This window comes from Carcharhinus amblyrhynchos, chromosome 28 (assembly GCF_965287045.1).
Source record: "Carcharhinus amblyrhynchos chromosome 28, sCarAmb.v2.hapA, whole genome shotgun sequence".
In the NCBI taxonomy this organism is placed as follows: domain Eukaryota; kingdom Metazoa; phylum Chordata; class Chondrichthyes; order Carcharhiniformes; family Carcharhinidae; genus Carcharhinus; species Carcharhinus amblyrhynchos.
In genome coordinates this window covers 3502390-3522037 of record NC_137351.1, presented here as the reverse complement: position 1 = coordinate 3522037, position 19648 = coordinate 3502390, and the positions used below count along the sequence as shown (strand labels likewise).

Below are 19648 nucleotides of genomic sequence, written 5' to 3'. Positions count from 1 at the left end.
TCTCCATGGCTCTACATCCTAGAGCAGTAAAGAAAGTGGCCCTAGAATAACGGATGCATTGGTGGTCATCTTCCAAGATTCTAGACTCTGAAATAATTCTTACGGATTGGATGGTAGCTGTGTAAAAAGGGAGTTAGAGATAGGGAATTATAGACCAGGCACACTGAAGTTGGTAGTGTGGGAAATGCTAGAATCTATTATAAAAGATTTAATAGAAGACAACATTCAGTGAAGAGCACATGATACTCTTATGGCTGGATTCCAGTTCTTGCATTTGATTTATAAAATTGTAAATAAACATTAGGATAAATCAACTTCTACAAAGTGAGGTTGGCTGAATGACAGATTCAGTGGACATCCTATGTATTCTTCAGAAATCAACTTACCACAATCAAGATCGACTGTTCTATCATAGATATTGAGGTTAATTCAGCAAACCAGAGGCATGTTTCAGTATGGATTCCATCAACAAACCAAAAAAATGTAGCTAAAATGCACTAGAGTGTATTCATGTCCTATTCTGTTCTTAATCAATATCAACCACAAAAAGTCTAAAATAAGTCTTTGCAGAAAGACATTAGTCCTATGATTCAAACTGGCCCATCTATAGAATGTTTACTACGGTTTTAAAATATGTAGAACTCAATACAAACATAAACTACAAGGTTTTTACAAGATGGTCTCATTACTGAAGCCTCTTTTTCACAGGAAGAATGTGAAAATAATTACGTCTACCTACAAAACGTGAAAATCGTGAACAATTTTGGGACGTACTGATGGTGTGAAGGCTGCCACACAGATACAAGTCTTTCTTTACCATCTAACCCCAAATAAAATGAGGCGATATATCATGGCATTGGCAACAGTTCCCTTATAAAAAGCACTCGTCAAATGGAATGGGCTTCCACAGGGGGAGGTAAAAATACCAGAATCATTTAAGGAGTAATTGATTGCTGAGTTAGGCCAACTCTCAAGATATTTCAAAATGGGTAATGTAGTTTGTCACATTGTCAACTTAGCACCAGAGTTTAAATAATGGACAATTAATGACACACTCCAGAGTTCAATGATTTGAGTGTTCATTTACATACAAAGTTTTTGAATATCAAGTCAGGTCGGCGATGAACATATTCACAACACAGGTTCAACTAAGAAAAAAGTTTGCATTAGAAACCAGGTTGCAGTTTTGTCTCCACAGAGCTCTTGCACTCATTTCACATGAATTTGTCAGTGGGACGGGGAGAGAAGGAAGAAGAGCACAGAGGGCAGGTTAAAAATAGAAAATAAAATGGGGGAAGTATAAATAGTTTGACTGCAGGCATGAGATAGAAGGGCAGGGAGAGGGCACCCAAGTATCACTCACATCGCACTGAGAGCCGGAAAAATTGCTGTTCACCTGTTGAAATGAAGTATTAACAGTGAAAGTAACAGAAAAACTGACAGGTAATGGCAAGCAAGCAATAATTAGTGACAGTTCAAGAGCGTTGCAAATGTAGCAACCATGACTAATCGAGACAGACCAGCAAAACTAACGGTGACTATCTCAATTTAAGTAATGCTGAAATCAGTCTGAACACAGCAGGTATCAAATCAATCACTGATAATTAGAAATTAAACATAAGCCACAGCAAAATAAAAATCAATCTTTTTTACCATATACAAGAGTCAAAATGTGTGTTTTTGCTGTAAAATATTTCTTTCACAAAATACTGTAGAAAATCCTCCTGGACAATGTGCATCTTACCAGCAACATTTTGTAATTAATTGTGCACCTTGGGAGTTTAATTTCTGATTTTAGTAAATGAACAATTAGTGTTTGTTTAATCTTTTCAAAATTTTTAATTAGAGTTTCATACATGGCACGGTGGCACAGTGGTTAGCACTGCTGCCTCACAGCGCCAGGGACCCAGGTTCAATTCTAGACTTGGATCGCTGTCTGTGTGGAGTTTGCACATTCTCCCTGTGTCTGCGTGAGTTTCCTCTAGGTGCTCTGGTTTCTCCCACAGTCCAAAGATGTGCGGGTTAGGTTGACTGGCCGTGCTAAATTGTCCATTAATGTTAGGGGATTAGCAGAGTAAATATGTAGGGTTACAGGAATAGGGTCTGGGTGGGATTGTGGTCAGTGCAGACATGATGGGCCGACTGTTGGGATTTATGATTAGGATGCTGAGAAATCGCATCAGCGACGAACAGACAGAATGTGGAGTCATATGGAGAAAATGAACAAATAACTCTTCTTGTGATAACATCCCTGCAGGCCACTAAAGATGGTGAATTATTTTTAGAATATTGCACTTGAGACAGTCTTGCTCAATTACACTCACATACATACTGTTGTTATTGTAAGCTGGATGCAGTTCCTGTGTACATTGGTTTCATACACACTGCAACACAATCGTTGGCCTGTGCACTTAAATCACAATGTATCAAAGTAGACAAGCTTAGAATTTTGATGCTAAAGATTGGCTGCACATTAGCTCATGCACGCACACCTAATAGCGATCCCGACCTCAGTCAAGCTGTCAGGTGTCAGCACAGCATCACCTTATAAGAATCGAAGAGGGCAAGTCAATCAAACCTGCTCCACGTCAGGTCAGCTTTAAGAGGGGATTTTGCAATTCACCTGCAAGTTGGACAGCAGTCAGGTCTGTACCATAGACATAAAAATATTTACAATGAAAATAAGGTGCAAAATTGAGGCTGGAAAACTGAGATAAGAAACTGAAAAATAAATAACTTATCGCATGGCTGTCATTCAGTTTAAGGCTCCTGTTCTGCACTGTGACAGTCGTGCATTCAGAGGCTCCTCCTGTTCTCTTTTCACTGTCTGGAATGCAAACCTTTTGGATTATATTAAAGTGCACTGTGCAATTGCACAGGTAGGAGTTAAAATTGTAGGAGATAACTCTCAATCTAGAGACTCAAGGAAGTGATCGAAAATACATTTGTCTCATTACATTATGCTGCCAGAACACAGTGCAGGTGGAAGCTGCTGTTCTTAAAGGTGGTTAAAAAAATCTAAGTTCACTATTAAAAAATAAGTAACAAAAGTCTTTATTGGTCATTTCATCTCCATCCTCTCATCATGGTAGAAATATTAACATTTCAGTAAAGCAGAAAGTTGAGAAAGGCTGACATGATGAGACTTATTCCCACAAGGGAAGGCTGAGGAAGCATAAACCAGTTCTTTGAAACTTTAATTGTAATATAACCAGATTATTTAATTTAAAACTGAGATCACAGGACTTGAGGACACTCAAGTCTGCAGAGCAGAAGATCTAGGACAAAACCCCACCAAAAGTGATCAGCAGGACAGAAACTGCTGAACTGAGACCTAGGCTGGGATTTTACCACCTCACTAGGGCGAGGCTCAAAATCCCACCTGAGGCCAGGGAATTCCACTCTGCCAGCCTTGCCTGCCCTGTGGTAAAATTCTGGCTCAAGTATCTCCCTAATTCAGGCAGGAGGCTGTCACTGAACTATTCTAAGGCGAGCCTTTAAAAATTGCCTAAACAGCAGCACTGGTAATTGTGGGGTGCGCCTCACCAAAGGCACACAGTTGGGGGAAATCAGAATGGAAGGTGGTAGTGGATCACAGGAACAGGAAAAAGCCATATAGCCCATTTCAGACTGTCCTGCATTCAATTAATTCATGGTTGATATGTAACCCAAATCGATAAACCTGCCTTTGCTCCATCTCCCTTTCAAATCCTGAGTTTACAAAAATCCATCAATTTCTGATTTAAAATGAACACGTGATCATTTGTGGAAAGTGTTTCAATCTTCAACCATCCTCTGTGGAGAAGTTTTTTTACTAATTTTACTTCTAAAAGGACTGGTTCTAGTTTTTAAGACTCTGCACCTTTGTCCTCGGTTCCCCAGCTAGCGGCAATGGTTTCTTTCTACGGAACTGTTTGCCTTAATATTTTCAAAACTTCAATAAAATCATCCTTTAACTGTCTGAACCCAGTGAATACACCCCTGGTCTGTGTAATCTCTCATTGCAATTTAAGCCTAGCGAGTCTAGGTCTCATTCTGGTTAATCTACACTAGGCTCCCTCCAAAACCAATACATGCTTCCTAAGATTCTGTAGCCAGAATTGTTCACCGTACTCTTGCTATAGTTTAACCAGGGTTCCATACCCCTAAAGAATGGCTTCCAACCTCTTGTAATCTAGTCCTCTAGCAAGAAAGGCCCACATTCCCATTAAAGTTTATTTTCTGCACGCATTCATAATATTTTAGTGATTTATATATCCGGACTTTCATTGTTTCTAGTATTTCCACATTTAGAAAGCACCCTGCTCTATCCTTTTTAGGTCCAAAGTGCACGATTTCACATTTACACATACTGAAATCCATCCAACCATTCGCTAAATCTATCAATGTCTCTTTGCAATCTAATGCTACCATCCACACTGCTTACAATGCCACCTGTGTCATCAGCAAATTTGGATAGGAAGTTTTCTATCTCATCATCTAAATCACTAATAAAAATAATGACTCCCAACACAGATTCTTGCTGAACACTGCAAGTCACATAGGAAGTTATTAACCCTCAACAAAAACAAAACAGGGAATATGTGGTCAAACACAAGATTCAAACATAGATATTCATCAAATACTCAATTCAGCACTTTTGCTCTACCCCCTGTTGACCAAGGGAACACTGGGTCAGACTTGAACAACCTACATTATTGTAAACTGAGAATCCCTATAGTGCAGGAGACCATTCGGCCCATCAAGCCTATATCAACAACAATCCCACCCAGGTCCTATCCTCCTAACCCCACATACTTACCCTGCTAGTCTTCTTGACATTAAGGGTCAATTTACCATAGCCAACCAACCGACGCCACACATCTTTGGTCTGTGGGAGGAAACCAGACCACCTGGTAGGAAACAAGCAGACATGGGGAGAATATACAAACTCCACACAGACAGTCACCCAAAGCCAGAATCAACTTGGGTCCCTGGCACTGTGAAGCAACAGTGCTAACTACTATGCCACCCTGCACTTGGGAGCAAGAGAGGAAAATTACTTTATTTCCTTCAGCAGATGACTGGGCCCCCTGTTCTGTTTTGTTTATATTCTTACACCAATATAAAAAGATACGTGAAAGCAACACCAATAAGTTTAAAGGCTACTGGATATGGTCCCTTTTTTAATTAGTGCAGCAAGGTAGATAAGAGTATAGCCTTCCATTGCAACTCACAATACAGAGAGCCAGTACAAACATGCTTTTACAAAGATCTCTTACCAAGCACCCCAAAACCAAAATTAATTTTCTCCAATGTCCAGCTCTTCATCAATGTGAACCAGTTTTTTTTTAAAATAATAAGAAGATATTTAAAGCAACAATTACCCTCTAAATAGACACAAAATCTGATCTACCAAAATCACAACATTGAAATTACAACAGTTTCAAGGTACGTCCAGCTGGTAACCAAATATTAGAGATAGAAAGTGATCTAAGCCGAGGTAAACTGGAATCAGAACCAAACAAGCAGATTAAAGCCCCAAGTAGGCACTGGATGGATGGCATAATCTGCTATTATTCGATTTTCAATGTGCGTAATGTTATTACATTAAGCAATATTGGGACACAGCGATGGAAGTTATTAGTTTGCTAAACATTCAATTGCCTAATTCAATTATATTGCTGACTCGTTAGTGTGGTCAAATCGGACAAAATCTAACATTCACTTTAGAAAACTTACAGGTTAGAAATATTCATTACTCTTGGTAATATTTCCATAGCTAAATATTGCACAAAGCAAATCCTATCAGTTCTATATATGTATTGTATATATTAGATAAATATTTCCCCACATGTTGGGTACAGGAGTGGGTTATAATACAGAAGTCACAAAGCTGCAGGTAATATTCGACTAAAATCACATCAGTAACCTAAGGAAGGATAAATTTACTCTGCAGCATGAAAACTGCTCTCCATATCTGATCTATTAAACCCCTGGGTTTATACTGACATTAAAAAGCAAGAAAGCCTCACCTGCACTTTGTGCCAGGTACAACGTATGCTTTGAGATATTACTGAGCAAGTTGCTATTCTACAGCTCACTAACATCAAACTTTACATAATATTTCAGTCCAAGGGTACAAAAATGTATAATACAGTATAAAGTTATTCACTGTACATTCTTTATTTTTCATAGCCCTTGTTTACTCCCTAAGGATCTCGCAGTGGAATATTTAGAAAAGAAATGCAAGGAAAACAAACAGTGAGCCTGTTACTGGGACACTGCTGCTGTTTTGATGCCAAATAAGTCATTTTACACTTACTATAAAGAATATATAAAATAGGCATCTTAACACATTTGGAAGGCTACTGCTAATTGGATTTATATCACAGTATTAGGAACAATTAAAGTTTTCCTAATACCCTTATCTTGTCTTTAGTTCATTTCACAGTCATAATGATGTTTGCTCTCCAATGGTTGTCAAAGAATTTAGAAATTGGCAGTAATATGTAAACCCCAAATGCAGTAGTTTCAGTTGCTACCAATGCACTGGAGGTGTGGGTCACTAAGCTCCACTGAAGATTGTGCTTCCATGTTCAGCTCTGACTAATCGGTGGGGTAATGCAAAAGGCACATGATCCTATGCCTACACCATACGACGCAGAGATGGAAACTGCCACCTGATGGAAAACTGGAAACAAAGTCGCTTCATTCCCCAGCAGTTAATCATCACCCAAAAGCAACACAAAAGAACATACTAATTAGAACTAAATACAACTATAAAAAAGGAGCTGGAATGGAACAGTACAGGAACTCCAACATCTGTGAAACATTCATGGCACAGTAAGCTGTTTTTGTAAATTAAATGTTTCTTGGTCCACACTTGTGCCTTGCGGTAACAGCGGTGTCTAAGGCATCAGGTTAAGTATTGTAGTGCATGTCCATGTTTTGGCCAGTAAACAAGATTGCAGCAATAAGCTCATCGCTTTGACTCAATAAATCGATTCCAGTAGTACTGGAAAGCTGGCGAGTTACAGGCACCGATGGCTATCAGCAGCAGCAAATACAGCATCATCATGACTACAAAACTGTGCTGGGAGATCCAGGAGGGCTGCTTTGCGGGTCTGTAACATTCAAAAAGAAAAATCATCATGCAACTTACTAAAGACAGTTATACATCACAAACAAATTGTACCTAACTTTTGTCCTTTGTAGAAAAATACAAGTTACAATTTTCAGGATCAAAAATTTGACAATTAGCAATTGCAGAAATGTGAAACATGTTGAAATAAGCTGTAGACACAGAATCAATGTGTTTAAGATTGCAATAGGCAATTACTCAGAAATTAAAGCTTGAACAGATTTATAGAAAAAGCAAGATTGGGAATTTTTTTTCTTTACATTGAAAACTTGCTCTATCATTTGGTTAGACAACCTTCAGGTGCCCAAAGGTCATTTCCTTCACAAACACTGGGCTGATTCATGACAGGGGAATGGAATTTTTGTTGGGAAACTCATAGGTACGTTGTCTTGATATCAGAGTGACTATGGTAGAGTATTCCAGTATTAGATATAATACACTGCACACTGTACTTCATTGGGTCACCTGACCTGGGAGTCGGCGGTCAGATAGCACATGTAAATCTAAGTTGTAACCAGGCTGCCAGCCTGCAATTCTGTCCATGTTCTGTTCTTAATATAACTTACTACAATGATATTGGTCATCGTGCAAAATAAAAACACCACATATGTCACCTGTTACTGAGTGTGGAAATGGCCATGCACATTTGTGCCGGTCTGATTTCTGACTCTGGTGCTGGGGTGGGTGGAGGAACAGTTGTGGGGACTGGGGAGAAGAATTTATCTTTTCCCTGAAGCATCTTTGCCTTTCTTCAGCCACGAAGTTTCTCCGAGGACTGGGAAACCAGATGGTGCCATTCCTCAGTATTTAAATTGAGCAACCCGCACCTAGAGAATCCCTACAGTGCAGGCAGCCGCCATTCAGCCTATCGAGACTGCACCGACCACACAATCCCACCCAGGTCCAACCCCCGTTTACCCTGCTAATCCCGCTAACACTACGGTCAATTTAGTAGGGTCAACCTAACCCGCACATCTTTGGACTGCGGAAAGAAACTGGAAGAAACCCACACGGACACAAGGATAACATGCAAATTCTAGACAGACAGGTGACCCAAGGCAGGAATTGAACCTGGGTCCCTGGCAATGAGGCAGCAGTGCTAACCACTGCCACCGTGCCGCCCTGCGAGCAGACTGACCGTCCACATCTTGCTCTCACTCTGCTAACTCTTGAATTTATCTTGAGATTTTTAAAGCAATAAAATCCCATCCTAATCAAACCCATCCATTTTAAAGATGCCAAAATTCAACCCACTCTTCCCATTGTAGATTGATTAGTATAACAGTTAGTCTGAATTATATTCTACATTATCTACTGTGTCATTATACAGCACCCCCTCCTGCTGTTCAGTGTTCATTATTGTTCAGCCTCCACATTCCCACTCCTTACATTTCCTTACAGGAAGCTCTGTGGCATTGATCCAGCACAGCTCTGCCGTTTATACAGTTTGTAAAACAGATAACGCTGTACCCTGACCTTCCAAAATCCAGCTAGCAACGCACTTGCACTGCAAAACAGGCGCAGCCACAGTATATTAAAAAGATAAAGTGATATATGGCTGACTGAATTGCTCAAAGTCAGCAAATTCTTCTATTTAGACAAGATAAAATTAACAAACGCTTCCAACAAAATGGAATACATTTGATCAACTGAAATGAGCATCTACACGATGTGGTATATTTCCCTCCACTTCATCCTGCTCATGTCAGTTTGAAGTGTAAACATTTGAGAAAACACAACCACTATACACTTGCTCATAAATGCTCAAATGAACAGATACTAAATCCTTTTTCAAAGCTCTTGTAAGTGTTTAAATTTTTAACTTGGCATTGGTTAAGATCAACCAAGACATCTCCACAAAGTCTGCCTGACAGGAGTGAAGCCTTAAAAGAGCCTATCCCCAAACTCCAAATTAGTTGCTGCCCACTGCCATTCAATTGGACCTGTATTTAAAAAAAACTAATCGAATTCTGTACACTTGGTGAAATGAAAACAAGCTAGTTCTGGAATGAGCCCAATGATGTAGTCAAAGGTCTATAGAAACACTCAGCAAAACTTAACAGAAGTTTTAATTTACCTTCTGCGGTGCAGTTTCTCAGAATAAATGAGTAGATATTTAACTCTCAGCAGCTGGTTATTTGTGACCACAAAGTATTTTTGTGGAACATCGCCACCTTCACTGTTTCTCACCCTTGCTCTTCGTCGATCTATGCCGCCAGCATCTGAAATCAAGCAGGAAATGTTTACTTACAAGCATAGGGGTAAGTCAAAAAAGTTCACTTATTTAATAAACCGAAGAGAAACAATATGTTCGGAAAGTGTAAGTGTCACACATCACTAAGCCTTGAAGCTTCGAGTTATTCTGTGTGACTAAGTCTTGGGCCAATATTATTTCTATGGGTGCAGCTGTGGTACTGGATCAGAGATTTAAGATTACAATAATAGTTAGAAAATCCCCTTCAGGAGGCAATCAATACAGTCCTTCAAACCATGGCTGATCTGCACTTCAACTCCACTTACCCATCTTTGTTCTATACTCCTACAGGAGAAAAATCTATGGCCTGAACCTTCTGATGTGGGAACTTGCATGGGTAGAACAAGATGCACTCCAGTACCAAGTGGTCAGTTTAAATCACAGTCTAAGATGGGCACGCTAACTGCGCAGCTCACCAAAGATTTCAGTTTTGAAATTTTCATCTGATCTGTCAGCTTTTTATTTTGTGTGTGTGTGTGTGTGTGTGTGTATTCTGGATTTCCACTACCCTTTGTGCAAAGAAGTGCTTCCATAACTCACTCTGAGCAGCCTAGCTGTGGCCTCCCCAACCAGAGGAAATAGTTCCAAGTTCCTATAAAAGATTTTAATCATATTAAACATCTCAATTAGTTTACCGCTTAATCTTCTGTACTCAATTTCTAATGGATAAATGAAAGCAAGCACAGATACAAAAGCAGGAATTTCTTTTACAGTTACATTTTAATCCCAAAATTCAAAGTAAGTGATACCTTTTCCTTTAACCTGGCATTTAACATCAGGATGGTCAATGATCTCACAAACTGCAACACAGCTAAGGACAGGTCCCAGAATACTTTGGTGCCAGCCATTACCATGGGGACTGTATAGAAGCGCCAAGCTCAGGTCACTGGTAAGATAGGTTCCTTCCCCAAACAGAGATGTCTGCGAAGAGAGAGCAATCTTTGAACACACACAAACCTTCAGAACAATTGAATGAAGCTACACTAGCACTCTGGTCTTTTGATTTTTTTAAAGAGATAATCTTAAGAGGATATAAACACACAGATTCAGACTATTTGCTCATATAGAGCCCAATATAAACTGGAGGGGGGGTCAAATAACCTTGTTCAGTGGTATCATTCCTTCATAAGTCTACATTTTTTAAAACCAATGTATTCAGAATCTATTTGTTACCAACCTGAAGGCCTAGAGTAAACACACTGATCAAAGATTGGATTGTATCAGATGGCGAGGACGTCAGAGAGATTTTGCAACGTGGGAGTAAGGAAGAAAGAAAATAGGGCTGACATCAAGTCAGGCAGGGGCCTACGCCAGAGAGTAAAGCAGGGGGCTGAGACTTATTGGGGTAGTGGAGGAAGAGAATGTTTCCAGATGGGAGCACTCATGGACTGCGTTGCATGATCTAAGAGTACTTTAGGATTGGGGCAAAGAAGAATGAAAGTGGCCTCGGGGAGTACTCGAGTAGTGCTGTCAATCCAGAGCAATGCTAAAGTAGCTGGTCAAACCCACCAAAATTATAAAGTGAGATTTAATGTTTAAAATCAATGATGTTTTAAGAGCCCATTACGCTGGAATGATCCTTTAAATAAAGGAAAAAATGCAACCATGAGATAACTATGGAATTCCTGACCTTATTGAGATGACACTGTAAACCACAATGAATTATAGAATAGAAATTCTCAAGCCGGCTCCCGTGAAATGCATAGATGAGATCTCGGTCTCCTTTGGTTTCCTCAAACTTGGCGTTCATCTGATCACAATAAACAACCTCAAACAGGAAATCCGGGGTAGCAGCAGAGGGAGTTGTGAACCCAACGTGTTCCTGGATTTCTTCATACTAGAACACAAACAAGATCTCCTGTTAAAATTACAACTGCAAAAAGAAAATCCGATTACTGCCGCCTTTTTTTGAGGTAGGGAAGTGGGATGAGAAAAGTTACATTTTATTCACTCTTTCAAATTCTCTCCACAGAATCTATGACCATAAGTTGGTGGATTTCTTATCAACGCCAATCTGTCTGCAACAATTACTAGTATGGTGTAAGCAAATAACCCTGCTGAGCAACCAGACTTTCACATGAACTCTGCAAGGTAGCTGCTACTCCGCACTCTGTGCCTCACTGATAGAATGTAAAACATACAAACTTACTACAGGGGAAATCACCTTCAATCACTAAATGTACTGCCTTGGAGTAGAGAGGATGGAGCTTACAAATAAAGCTTTAAATGCTAAGACTTAACCTCCCTTCTGCTCCCACCATGAAAAGATGCGTTTCCTCCCACAATAGCAATGCGCTCGCCCTCCTCAAAAAAAACACTTGGATCACGTTATGGTCAAAACGGATAATGTACAAACTCTACCTTGAATTCTGGCAGAACATTATTTCCTGGAAGCATATATGACCCAGACATCAATGTCGTAAACCCCGATGATGCTGTCAAATCCCAACAAGGATAAAAATAGACCACACTCAAACAAGACCGCTTGCTAACAAGGACGTTCTCCTTCCAGACTGGCCACCAAAATTTACATAGCAAATAGCCCAAAGTTTCCGTTCTTAATGTGAATGTAATCACCCACAGTTATTAGCAAAACTGTACTGAGACTTCACAAAATGGTGAGAAAGAGCCATTTTTTTCCACACCATTTTCTAACTCCTTTATTCTGTTAAATGAGTTGAGCAAACACAGGGCAACCCAGAATGGCAGCAATCAATGCGATCATCAATCCAGACATTAATGAAAATCCTTTCGACATGATAAGTTCTAGTTAAAAACTAAGTGAGAATTAAGACACTTAGAACATAGAACACTACAGCACAAACAGGCCCTTCGGCCCACGAGTTGTGCCGATCACATCAACACCTACCAACCTACAGACCTATCTATAACCCTCAATCTCATTAAACCCCATATACTCATCCAGAAGTCTTTTAAAAGACCCCAGCGAGTTCGCCTCCACCACCACTGACGGCAGCCGATTCCATTCACTCACCACCCTCTGAGTGAAAAACTTACCCCTAACATCACTTCTGAACCTCCCTCCCCGCACCTTAAATCTGTGTCCTCTCGTAGCGACCATTTCAACCTGGGGAAATAGCCTCTGAGAGTCCACCCTATCTATTCCTCTCAACATTTTGTAAACTTCTATCAGGTCGCCTCTCAACCTTCGTCTCTCCAGGGAAAAGAGTCCCAGCTCCCTCAACCTAACTTCATAAGGCATGCCTCCCAGTCCAGGCAACATCCTTGTAAATCTCCTCTGTACCCTCTCAATAGCTTCTACATCTTTCCTATAGTGAGGCGACCAGAACTGCGCACAATACTCTAAATGAGGCCTGACAAGGGTCTTATAAAGTTGCAGCATTACCTCCCGACTCCTAAACTCAATCCCTCGATTAATGAAGGCCAGTACACCATACGCCTTCTTGACCACCTCCTCCACCTGCGAGGCCGATTTAAGAGTCCTGTGGACCCGGACCCCAAGATCCTTCTGCTCTTCAACACTACTCAGACTTCTGCCCTTGATAGTGTACTCGTTCATCCCGTTGGTTCTGCCAAAATGGACGACTACACATTTATCTGCGTTGAAGTCCATCTGCCACTTCTCCGCCCAGTCCTGCATCCTATCTATGTCCTGCTGCAACTTTTGCCATCCTTCCAGACCATCCACAACACGACCAACCTTCGTGTCATCAGCGAACTTACTTACCCATCCCTCCACTTCCTCATCCAGGTCATTTATGAAAATGACAAACAACAAGGGTCCCAGAACAGATCCTTGAGGCACTCCGCTGGTGACTGACCTCCATTCAGAAAAAGCCCCATCCACAACGACTCTCTGCCTTCTGCAGGCAAGCCAGTTCTGGATCCACAAGGCCAAAGGCCCTTGGATCCCATGGCCTCTCACCTTCTCAAGAAGTCTTGCATGGGGGACCTTATCAAACGCTTAAATTGAAATATCTCAGCTCTATTCTAAGGGGGCAACACGGTGGCACAGTGGTTAGCACTGCTGCCTCACAGTGCCAGGGGCCCAGGTTCGATTCCTGGTTTGGATCACTGCCTGTGCAGAATTTGCACATTCTCCCCGTGTCTGCATGGGTTTCCTCCAGGTGCTCCAGTTTTCTCCCAGTCTGAAAGGTGTGTTGGTTAGACGCATCGACCATGTTAAATTCTCCCTCAGTGCACCTGAACAGGCACCAGAATGTGGCTACTAGGGGATTTTGACAGTAACTTCACTGAATGTTAACTAATAAATAAATGAATTCAAAATTAAAAGCAAGTCTGTAACAAGTCACAGTTGCAAGCATAGAACCATAGAAAATTACAGCTCAGAAACTGGCCTTTTTGCCAGATATTAAAGATAGAAGGATGGTAGGAGTTGAGGGCCTGAATGTGATTACTGTCACTAGAGAGTCAGTGCTTGATAGACTAATGGGACTGAAGGTGGACAAGTCCCCAGGACCGGTTGGAATGCATCCCAGGGTTCTGAAGGAAATGGCAGAGGTGATAGTGGATGCCTTAGCGATTATTTACCAAAATTCACTGGATTCTGGGAAAGTGCCGGAAGATTGGAAAACAACTAATGTTACGCCGCTGTTTAAAAAAGTTAGCAGACAAAAGGCAGTATTATAGGCCGGTTAGTTTAACGTCTGTAGTTGGAAAAATGCTTGAATCCATCAAAGAAGAAATAGTGAGGCACCTAGAAAGGAATGGTTTGATAGAGCAGACGCAGCACGGATTCGTTAAGGGGAAGTTGTGTTTGACAAATTTATTGGATTTCTATGAGGATGTGACTCGTGCAGTAGACAGAGGGGAAATGGTGGTTGTGGTGTTTCTAGATTTTCAAAAGGCGTTTGATAACATGCCTCATAAAAGGTTGCTACAGAAGGTTAGGGTGCACGGAGTTGGGGGTAAGGTGTTGCGTGGATAGAGGATTGGTTGTCTAATAGGAAGCAGAGAGTTGGTATCAATGGGTGCTATTCTGATTGGTGACTAGTGGAGTGCCACAGGGATCGGTGCTGGGGCCTCAGCTATTTACAATTTATATAGATGATCTGGAGGAGGGGGCTGAGTGTAGGGTGACGAAATTTGCTGATGACACGAAGATGAGTGGTAAAGCAAATTGCGTGGAGGGTGTGGAAAGTCTGCAGAAGGATCTGGATAGGCTGAGCGAGTGGGCAAGGGCCTGGCAGATGGAGTATAATGTTAGCAAGTGTGAGGTTATCCACTTTGGCAGAAATAATAGTAGAAGGGATTATTATTTAAAGGGCAAAAAGCTGCAGCATGCTATAGTACAGAGGGACCTGGGGGTCCTTGTGCCTGAGTCGCAAAAACCCAGTCTGCAGATGCAGCAGGTGATCAAGAAGGCGAATGGTATGCTGGCCTTCATAGCGAGGGGGATAGAATATAAAAGCAGGGAAGTCTTGCTGCAACTGTACAGGTACTGGTGAGGCCGCAGCTGGAGTACTGTGTGCAGTTTTGGTCGCCGCACTTGCGCAAGGATATATTGGCCTTGGAGGGAGTGCAGAGGAGGTTCACTAGGCTGATACCGGATATGAGGGGGTTAGACTGTGAAGAGACTATAAATAGTCTGGGTCTGTACTCATTGGAGTTTAGAAGGATGAGGGGGGATCTTATAGAGATGTACAAGATAATGAAGGGGATGGATAGGGTAGAGGTCAAGAGGTGGGGGGGGCGGCAGGCAGCGGCACAGTTTAGATCAGAGTTGAGGAGGAACTTCTTCACTCAAAGGGTGGTGAATCTCTGGAATTCTCTGCCTGTTGAAGTGGTGGAGGCTACCTCGCTAAATATATTTAAGTCATGGGTAGATAGGTTTTTGACAGACAAGGGAATTAAGGGTTCTGGGGAGAAAGCAGGAAAGTGGAACTGATCCACTTCAGATCAGCCATCGTCTTATTGAATGGCGGAGCAGGCTCAAAGGGCTAGATGGCCTACTCCTACTCCTATTTCTTATGTTCTTATGGCCCTTTTTGTCTGTGCCGAACCATTTTTTTTCCCCTTTTTTCCCCCAAAGGAAGAGGATGGCGGCACACATCAGTACATTTATCAACCCCCTCATCTACAGCTTGAATAGCATATTATGAACACTCTGCACTGCAACTGATGTATGTATGGTTCTTATGACAGTCATGTTTTAATAACATGCAGCTCATGCACTTTACAAGTGAGAGAAAAAGATATTGCATGTTGGCAAGGCTATTCTGCGATTCCTGCTGCAATAGATTTGCTGTTCAAAATAACTTTTATACTTTCATTCATTCATGGAATGCAGGCAGGGCAATCAAGGCCAATATTTGTCATCCATCCTTAATGGCCATCTAGAAGGTGCTGATGAGCTGCCACCTTGAATTGCTACCATTCGTATGTGAAGGAACACCCACAGTGCTGTCAGGTGGGAATTTCCAGCATTTTGACCCAGTAACAGCAGTGATACATTTCCAAGCCAGGTTGGTGTGCAACCTGAGGGCAAACATTCAAAATTATACCCATACTTAAAGACAGCTTTAATGGAGGGAAATTTCAATATTGTCTAATGATCAGTTGAAAGTTTCAATAAAGCATTCAAAGAGACTCTTACCCCTTTTTTCCCCAAACTTTTAATGGTTAGGTTTTTTGACAAACAGGCCCAATTGAGAAGTTCTAGGGTTCTTTGTTGTGGGATTGCTCCAGAGTGTAGCAGCTGTTTTAAGTTTGGCAGATTCTGGGCGTCAGCAAGCTGTTGGGAAACATAATCTGTCAGTCCAAAAATATTTCATGTTATAATCTGCACAGAACTTTAATATCCATAGCTCAAACAATGACATGGCAGAGTACAGGAAAGAGATAGAGAATCTGATGAAATGGTGCGATGACAAACTTTCCCTCAATGTCAGTAAGGCAAAGAAGATAGTCATCAACTTCAGGAAACAGTGGAGAACATGCCCCTGTCTACATCAATGCTGAAGCGGAAATGGCCGAGCGCTTCAAGTATTTAGTTGCTTGGATCACCAACAACCTGACCCAGTCCCTCCACGCCGATGCTATTGTTAAAGAACAGCTTTGAAGGTGACAGTAACCTTGCCAATGGAAGTCACACAGGAAGTAAGGTTGGATTTGTGGGCCAACTACAAGAACAATGCTTTTTAAATAATTCCAAAAAATCAAGTGTGCTGAGAGGAATTTCCACACCGATACATTACCCAAACTGCACATTCACACCCACCCACCGCGTGCACACACACACCCCTACTCTCCCCCACCCACCGCGTGCGCACGCACACCCCTACTCTCCCCCACCGCGTGCGCACGCACACCCCTACTCTCCCCCACCGCGTGCGCACGCACACCCCTACTCTCCCCCACCGCGTGCGCACGCACACCCCTACTCTCCCCCACCGCGTGCGCACGCACACCCCTACTCTCCCCCACCGCGTGCGCACGCACACCCCTACTCTCCCCCACCGCGTGCGCACGCACACCCCTACTCTCCCCCACCGCGTGCGCACGCACACCCCTACTCTCCCCCACCGCGTGCGCACGCACACCCCTACTCTCCCCCACCGCGTGCGCACGCACACCCCTACTCTCCCCCACCGCGTGCGCACGCACACCCCTACTCTCCCCCACCGCGTGCGCACGCACACCCCTACTCTCCCCCACCGCGTGCGCACGCACACCCCTACTCTCCCCCACCGCGTGCGCACGCACACCCCTACTCTCCCCCACCGCGTGCGCACGCACACCCCTACTCTCCCCCACCGCGTGCGCACGCACACCCCTACTCTCCCCCACCGCGTGCACACACACCCCCGCTCACCCCTACTCTCCCCCACCCCACCCACACCCCCGCTCACCCCTACTCTCCCCCACCCCACCCACACACCCCCGCTCACCCCTACTCTCCCCCACCCCACCCACACACCCCCGCTCACCCCTACTCTCCCCCACGCCACCCACACACCCCCGCTCACCCCTACTCTCCCCCACGCCACCCACACACACCCCGCTCACCCCTACTCTCCCCCACCCCACCCACACACCCCCGCTCACCCCTACTCTCCCCCACCCCACCCACACACCCCCGCTCACCCCTACTCTCCCCCACGCCACCCACACACACCCCGCTCACCCCTACTCTCCCCCACCCCACCCACACACCCCCGCTCACCCCTACTCTCCCCCACCCCACCCACACACCCCCGCTCACCCCTACTCTCCCCCACGCCACCCACACACCCCCGCTCACCCCTACTCTCCCCCACGCCACCCACACACACCCCGCTCACCCCTACTCTCCCCCACCCCACCCACACACCCCCGCTCACCCCTACTCTCCCCCACCCCACCCACACACCCCCGCTCACCCCTACTCTCCCCCACGCCACCCACACACACCCCGCTCACCCCTACTCTCCCCCACCCCACACACACCCGCCCCCGCTCACATGTACTCTCCCCCCCCACCCGTACTCTCCCCCCCCCCCCACCCGTACTCTCTCTCTCCCCCCCCCCACCCGTACTCTCTCTCTCTCTCTCCCCCCCACCCGTACTCTCTCTCTCTCTCCCCCCCCACCCGTACTCTCTCTCTCTCTCCCCCCCCCCCACCCGCACTCTCTCTCTCTCCCCCCCCCCCCACCCGCACTCTCTCTCTCTCCCCCCCCCCCCCCCACCCGCACTCTCTCTCTCTCTCTCCCCCCCCCCCACCGCACTCTCTCTCTCTCTCTCTCCCCCCCCCCCCACCCGCACTCTCTCTCTCTCTCTCTCCCCCCCCCCCCACCCGCACTCTCTCTCTCTCTCTCTCCCCCCCCCCCACCCGCACTCTCTCTCTCTCTCTCCCCCCCCCCCCACCGCACTCTCTCTCTCTCTCCCCCCCCCCCACCCGCACTCTCTCTCTCTCTCCCCCCCCCCCCACCCGCACTCTCTCTCTCTCCCCCCCCCACCCGCACTCTCTCTCTCTCTCCCCCCCCCCCACCCGCACTCTCTCTCTCTCTCTCCCCCCCCCCCACCCGCACTCTCTCTCTCTCTCCCCCCCCCCCACCCGCACTCTCTCTCTCTCTCTCCCCCCCCCCACCCGCACTCTCTCCCCCCCCCCCCCCACCCGCACTCTCTCTCTCTCTCTCTCCCCCCCCCCCCCACCCGCACTCTCTCTCTCTCTCCCCCCCCCCCCCCCCCCCCAACCCCGGGCACACCCACCCCCCCCCCCCCCCCCAAACCCCGGGCACACCCCCCCCCCCCCACCCCGGACCCACACCCCCCCCCCAACCCCGGACCCACACCCCCCCCCCAACCCCGGACCCACACCCCCCCCCCAACCCCCCACCCACCCCCCCACCCCGGACCCCACCCCCCCCCCCCCACCCCCCCACCCCGGACCCACACCCCCCCCCCCCCACCCCGGACCCACACCCCCCCCCCCCCCCCCCCCCCAGGCACACCCCCACCCACACCCCACCCCCCCCCGGCACACCCACACCCCCACTCACCCCTACTCTTCCCCCCGGAACCGCTCACCCTACTCCCCTCCTCACCAATGCATCGAAGTCCTTGCTCTCCCCGCTGAAGTAAGGGGCTGGGAAGGGCCTGAGCACCGAGTCCCTCCGGTAGCTCTGCAGGGCCGAGATGAAGAGGCTGCACTTAAGGTCGGCGGCCAGCAGGTCCCTCCTCAGACTCTCCTCCATCGCCTCCCGGAGGCCTGGCGCCGGGCCCGGCATCCGCACCGCCCCGGGGCTGTGAATAAAATCCCCCTGAAGCCGAACCCAGAGCCCGAGGCCCCGGCTCCCCCTCCCCCAGCGGCAACAAACACACCCACTTCCGGTTCCGGGTGAGGGGTCCTCCAGCAGTCACCATGGTTACCGGAATTCTGGAGCAACATCATTGGATTCATGCAGGGATTCAATCCAAATAACTGGTAATAATGATTCAGTTCAGCAAAATAACTGATCATATTGAATACATTCAATATAATAACTAATAATAATGATTAAATTCAATTCAAATAACTGATAATAATGATCCAATTCAACAAAATAATTAATAATTGATTTAATTCAGCAAAATAAAGTCAAAATGTATTTATTAGTCACAAGTAGGCTTATATTAACACTGCAATGAAGTTGCAGTGAAAATCCTCTAGTGGCCACACTCTGGTGCCTGTTTGGGTACACTGAGGGAGAATTTAGCACGGTCAATGCACCCAACCAGCACGGCTGTCGGACTGTGGGAGGAAACTGGAGCACCCAGAGGAAACCCACACAAACACGGGGAGAACGTGC

The 19648-nt window shown here is 45.4% G+C and overlaps 1 protein-coding gene across 1 annotated transcript; it reads right to left on the bottom strand.

Moving 5' to 3' along the window:
• Nucleotides 1–3036: 3036 nt before the first annotated feature.
• parp16 (poly (ADP-ribose) polymerase family, member 16) lies at nt 3037–19160 on the bottom strand. The gene is made up of 6 exons (XM_080214162.1): nt 18905–19160; nt 15976–16113; nt 11008–11214; nt 10127–10298; nt 9201–9345; nt 3037–7106 (listed from the first exon to the last, which is right to left on the bottom strand). Exons 1-6 carry the CDS (start codon nt 19085–19087, stop codon nt 6962–6964), a joined length of 990 nt encoding a protein of 329 aa, XP_080070288.1. The 5' UTR covers nt 19088–19160; the 3' UTR covers nt 3037–6961.
• Nucleotides 19161–19648: the final 488 nt, after the last annotated feature.